The sequence below is a fragment of the Etheostoma spectabile genome, chromosome 2, assembly GCF_008692095.1.
Source record: "Etheostoma spectabile isolate EspeVRDwgs_2016 chromosome 2, UIUC_Espe_1.0, whole genome shotgun sequence".
Lineage (NCBI taxonomy): Eukaryota > Metazoa > Chordata > Actinopteri > Perciformes > Percidae > Etheostoma > Etheostoma spectabile.
In genome coordinates this window covers 11,425,549-11,431,255 of record NC_045734.1, presented here as the reverse complement: position 1 = coordinate 11,431,255, position 5,707 = coordinate 11,425,549, and the positions used below count along the sequence as shown (strand labels likewise).

The following is a 5,707-nucleotide window of genomic DNA, read 5'->3' as shown; positions in this document are numbered from 1 at the left end:
GTGTGTGTGTGTGTGTGTGTATACAGTCTGGTTCAAATTGAGTTCACGGCTTTAAAATTGTTATTTCAGCATTTATTGGAAACTACAATTTTATTTGTCAACTGATATTTCTCAAACAGGATTACATCATTTCTCACTAATATGGGTCAACAAGAGTTTTTTTTGGTACTTACTGGAATAATTTAAGAATCCACATTGCTCTAGCTCTTTTTTTGAAGCATCACAGACAGCAGCAATGACACTTTCAGTGGCATGGAAAGAATGAAAATGAAGGAATCAAGTAAATGAGTAAAACGTATAGTATCGGGCGCCCGGATAGCTCAGTTGGTAGAGCGGGTGCCCATTTATAGAGGTTTACTCCTCGACGCAGCAGACCCGGGTCGACTCCGACCTGCAGCCCTTTGCTGCATGTCATTCCCCCTCTCCCCCCTTCCATATCTTCTGCTGTCCTATTAAAATTAAGGCTGAAAATTGCCAAAAAAGAATCTTTAAAAAAATTTAAATTAGAAATGTATAATATCTCTCATTATTATGCTGCATAGTGTGAAAGATGCTTTTTAGCTCATTCTGTTGCTTCTCCTGTCCAAATGGGTTTAGTTAGTCCTCTCTGTTTTGGTAGTCCAGTCTAAGGTTAAGTCTGTCCTGCATAAAATTGTTTTTCAGATCTTTACTTGGACTGTAACCAGTGACTAGTAAAGAAAGTTAAACATCTAACAAGCTAAAGACCCAGTTATTCATCTCAGGAGTTGGTGAAGATCAAAGCAGAGTAAATATTGGACTCCAAGGGGACAACAATGTTATTTATTACACTGCTTGGTTGAATACTCGATTCTGATTGGTCAATTGGCATTCTACAGTCTGTTATGTAAGGGATAATGTAGAGCAAGCTGGTTATTATTGCGAAACAGAACCCCAAGAGGGTGATGCAGATCTTAAATCAGCCTAGTATCTGATGGATATGGACACATGAACTGTTTGCTTAGTCAGTGTATTTATAGATTGATGGTACATTAGGGCTACTTTGCCGTCTTTATGCGTCTTTAAACATATGGCAAAAAATTGCTAAAACAAAGTTAGACAAGACCAGGAACACGCGCAGCAAAGTGATCAACATTAGCAACAAGGTTAACATTAAAGTAAGTGGTCAAACAGTCCGTTGTAAATCATCCATTCCATTCCTCATCACATAAACTTCAGACCGTCTTTATGCCTGGTTTAACTTTGTTTTGCTGTTCTTACCGCAGTTGTTCATGTACACAGGCTTCCTGTGCAATGAGGGATTATTTGGGACTGATCGTGTTCTTTCCCTGTCAGACTTAGCTGTAGAGATCCACCTTCCATGATTTCAGCAGTGCTAAACTATGCCAGGCTTATTGCTGCACCTCTCCATACTTAACGCAGATATACCATCTTGCTTTTCTTCTATTCTTGTCATTAAGCTCTTGAAAAACAAGCATATAAGCACATTTCCCAAAAATGTAGATCTATTCTGCAAAGAGTTCTATGAATAATATTCAGCTTCAAAATCAGTTTTGAGAAAATTGGTTTGGTCCAGAATAGGTGAGGAATAGGGTAATCTCCATGTGATGTTTGTCAGTTTGCATGACAGTCACTGTCCAAAACATGTCGGCTTGAACCTCTAGATCCATGAGCATTGAGGGCTCATTGTGTATTCCCACCACCTCGCTAACTGGTTAATGTAGTCCTGGTACGTCCTCAGCTTCTGTCTCTGCCCGTCTGAAGCAGGAAACTGAACATTACCACTGGGGCCTGAGGACTTTAAATCCCAGTTCCAGGGAGCATGGGGGGGGGGGGGGCTGTAGACAGCGCTGTCTCTGATGTTATTTAATCTCACCGGCCAGGGAGTGAGCGAGCCAGCTTTCCCCTGATGCACGTTATCAACCTCTGATGACCAGTGAGGGGGATTGGGCGCCTCAGATGCCACATTGCTACAACCACAGAGCACTTCCAGCCGTCTTCCTGGCTGGCCCCTAACCAGGCAGCAGTTCAATTTGGGTGATGGCAAGCGTGTTCAGTCAGGGGAGAAGTCGGTCCCGGATGATTTCCTCCTTCTCTGCTCGTTCCCCTCAGCATTGATGCCCCTCCGTACCTCAGCTACCCACCAAATGTGCCTCTATCCTCTGTTTCCCTGTAACTGCCCTGCCCCCCCCCAAAACTACTCCCACTTCCACCCCTGAAACCCAAGACCCGGAATTGCTCAGTTGCTCACAGCTATCTCAGGAGCCTGTCTCAATTCAAACCCCCCCCCCCCCCACACACACACACACACACACACACACACACACACCACCCTCCTGTTCTCCCCCCCCAAGAGCATTCCAGCATGACAAACCACATGGGATTTCACTAGTCCTTTAAAGTCTGCTGCCTCTGGGAACCACTCTTCTCCGTGCAACATTTTAGTATTCAAGGGACTACGTGACTGGGGAGGCAACCAATGCTGTTTCATTCCCGTTTCCCTCCCATTTTCTCCTGGTTGTTATTTCTGTTGATGCTTTGCGGGAGGAGGAAAAAGATAGAAACGTTTTTTTTTTTTAATTTTTTTTTAAATCAGGTGATCATACTTGATCACTAATTTTTTACATAGGTGGATTTTATTTTTCCTATCTTTGGATAATCCGTCACATCAAACATTTACCGTCAACATGTCTTTTACTGAAGTCATTTTTTTTTATTTTAACACATAAAAGCATCACAACAACAATATACAAATTCTTAGTAATCTTTAAAACCAAAACACATTTACACATGCAACAATAGGGTTTAAGACAATGAGTAACTTATTGAATAATTTAGTTTTTGGAATGTGTTACCTTTACTTTGCAGGAGAAAGCACTGTCTTTTCCTGGGCTGGAGAAAGGTCCAGACCATCCCTCAGCTCCAGAACAACATCTGATTTGTCAAATATGTATAGTGTACTGTAATTAATTCTAAATTTGAATGTTTTCAACATAACATACACTTCCTTTACTGGCATTACTCTCTACCTTTTAGACAGTTACAACCTTTAGTGAAAGAAAAAAACAAGGTTTGAAGACATATGTAGGTTTGTTAAAAACATGTACTTTGAGATCATCTTTGAAAGTATGACCTCCAGACAGCAGTCTGACTCGTACACGTCTGCTGCTGTCACAATCAAATGACGGCCAATCGGATTTTAAAGAAGTGAAACTCACCACACAAGACAATGTGCCCTGTTCTGCAGTGAGTCCACTCAAATAAGAAAATGCGTCAACAAGTCTGTCACAGAAGCACTGCTGCCGTCCTTCATCGTTCTTAACAAGACAGATCACAATGCCAGCGACGGTCTTACCTTTAGCGTGGCATTTAAAAAACATGGTTTTTCAAATGAAACAAAAGACAAAACTAGAAGGTGATTCAGCTTGATAAAACTAATTCAAGAGTGGACAGAAATGAAAAGTTGAAGAATAATCAACAGAATAGATTATTGCTCCAGAGTAAAGTGGGTTGTGTTTGTTACATCATCAATCCTTGTGGCCTCTTCGGTTTGACGGAATCAGTATGATTGTCTGTTTGAGTCCTTTACATAGGATTGGCTGTAAACTTACAGCCACACTGAAAACACATTCATAGACACCAAAAATATACATTATGATACTGTCAAAAGGTACAATAATTACACAGAAAAGGAAATTACAGATTTAAAACAACACCATTATGTTTCCATTTATCTTTTTGTCTGTCCACTTTTCTTCTCTCGTCCTCCTCAAATGTTTTAGGCGCCTTGGGTCCTGTGAACCCATTAAGTGTTCCTGGCAGAGAGTCAAGAGTCCCACCTGCCCTCCTGCGGCTGGATGGGGCAGCCGTAGCTCGCCTCTCTAAAAGAACCACCGAAAAGCTTCACCGTTGTTGACCGGCGTCCTCTGTGGGAGACAAAATGTGAAGGACACATTTTAATTTGCAGGTTTCGAGGTCATGCCATTGTCATGCCATGTGTTACTCTTCAGCAAATTACAAAAAAAGCATTCATACATTCATAAAGTGCCAACAGATTTGGAAGCCAACATTCAATAATAGTATAACCAGAGCTGAATAACAGCAGTTGGAAATAGCATGGACATTAAGTAAAGTAAAAGCCCAGAAGGGCATTTAAAGCAGTTATAAAGCACGACAACCAAACCAAGTATTTCATCAAAGAGCCAGCCAAGGTGATTACATCCACGTCCCACCCACACCCAAATAATAATTACGCTGTATAAAATATTCAATACAAATTCCCAAGAAGCAACAATGAGGCATTTAATTACTGCGAGCTCTGGCTGCAGTGAGGGGGAACAGTGCATCATTTCAATTTGAGGCCGCGCCAGCAGCCGCCCCTCCTCCGCAAAACCTCTATGCCAGAGTGACAGCCTCTCCTTTCCCAAACTCATTTGGAAGTCAAAGACATAAAATACTGAAGACTTCCACCAATCCCCATGACCAATTAGCACATTTTTTGATTATTATTTTTTTCTCGCTGTTGACAGGGGGGAAATAGTACATAATCACAACTAAAATCACTTTAGTCTGAGTGGGGAGCAATTTGACATTTTAATACCAAGTGTCATCTGTGGCTCTTTAAAGGCATGCTGATGAGAGCTTCAGCACCAGATTCCTACTTTCAGGCTAATACAGTTTATGGACCACATCTAAACATTCTCAGTGAAGGATAGGGATGGGCAATTTTTAATATGGATGTATATCGACGGTGGATTCATGTTTGGTCATATGTTGTTTTACAAAATTCTGTTGTCTGACTTAATGACACACAGCATTTTCTAAATAAGAAAATGCAAAAAACAATGGGTAAAGTTTTTTTTTTTGCATGTGTGAGGAGTTTTGTCTAATGCACAACAGCAAAGCAAAAACAACTAGTAGAGTAATCAATTAGTTAATTGGCAGAAAATTCAGAAATTGTTCCAAAAAAAGGAAATTATTTTGATGATTTAAGTCATTTTTTAAACAGACATACACTTAGCCTAACCTGTGAAGCGCGGTTGTTTCAAAGGTTATTTCACCAGTGTTCCTACAGTACCATGTTTACACACATTAGTCAACTATAACTATAAAATGAAAGGATGTTTTGCTGCCATGTTATCTTTTCTATTTAACAGTTTGCTAGCCATACACTAACAAAAAATATTTAATTCACTGTGCAGCTCAAAAGATATCGCTTGCAGCTACAGGCAACTTTTAAGGTGAAATTTTTCCTTGCAAGTGACTCAGTGCTTGAGTTGACGTAAATCAATACACCTTAAATGTCAATATGACAGCATTGACCATTCCTTTTGTTTTTACTGTATCTCTTGCATGAAATACGCTTTAGTGATTATTGGATCTGCAAGCGCTTAACAAAAGATGAATTCCAACTAGATTATGCAAACAGAATACATTTCAGCAGTATCGAGTAGTATAAAAACTTCTTCAGTCAAAGAATGCCTGCATTTGATCCTTTTTTACCTGAATCTAGAAAAAAAGACCATTTCTATGGTTTTGCTCGCAGCCAATCACCACAATCGTTCTTTGATTTAATGCAATGTGTGACTACCGCAGAAGCTAGTAGTGGAGTGGTGGTGGCATGTAATGCAACTGAATGATTCCATTCACGTGTTAGATATTGAATGAAGTACTCTTTTGGTACGGTATCACTTGAGGATAGTGGGCCTGTTGCACGAAAGTAGAATAA

The 5,707-nt window shown here is 40.2% G+C and overlaps 1 protein-coding gene and 1 long non-coding RNA gene across 2 annotated transcripts in view; one reads left to right on the top strand and one right to left on the bottom strand.

Annotated features, from left to right (window-relative positions):
* The window catches only part of LOC116697831 (uncharacterized), a 70,100-nt gene that overhangs the window by 38,430 nt on the left and 25,963 nt on the right, over positions 1-5,707 (top strand). The gene's annotated exons all lie outside the window — the stretch shown is intronic.
* cxxc4 (CXXC finger 4) overlaps positions 3,008-5,707 on the bottom strand; it is a 43,897-nt gene continuing 41,197 nt past the window's right edge. The window contains exon 3 of the mRNA XM_032529300.1: positions 3,008-3,905. Within this exon, the coding sequence (XP_032385191.1) occupies positions 3,861-3,905 (45 nt within the window). The 3' untranslated portion in view covers positions 3,008-3,860. The remainder of the gene's footprint in view (positions 3,906-5,707) is intronic.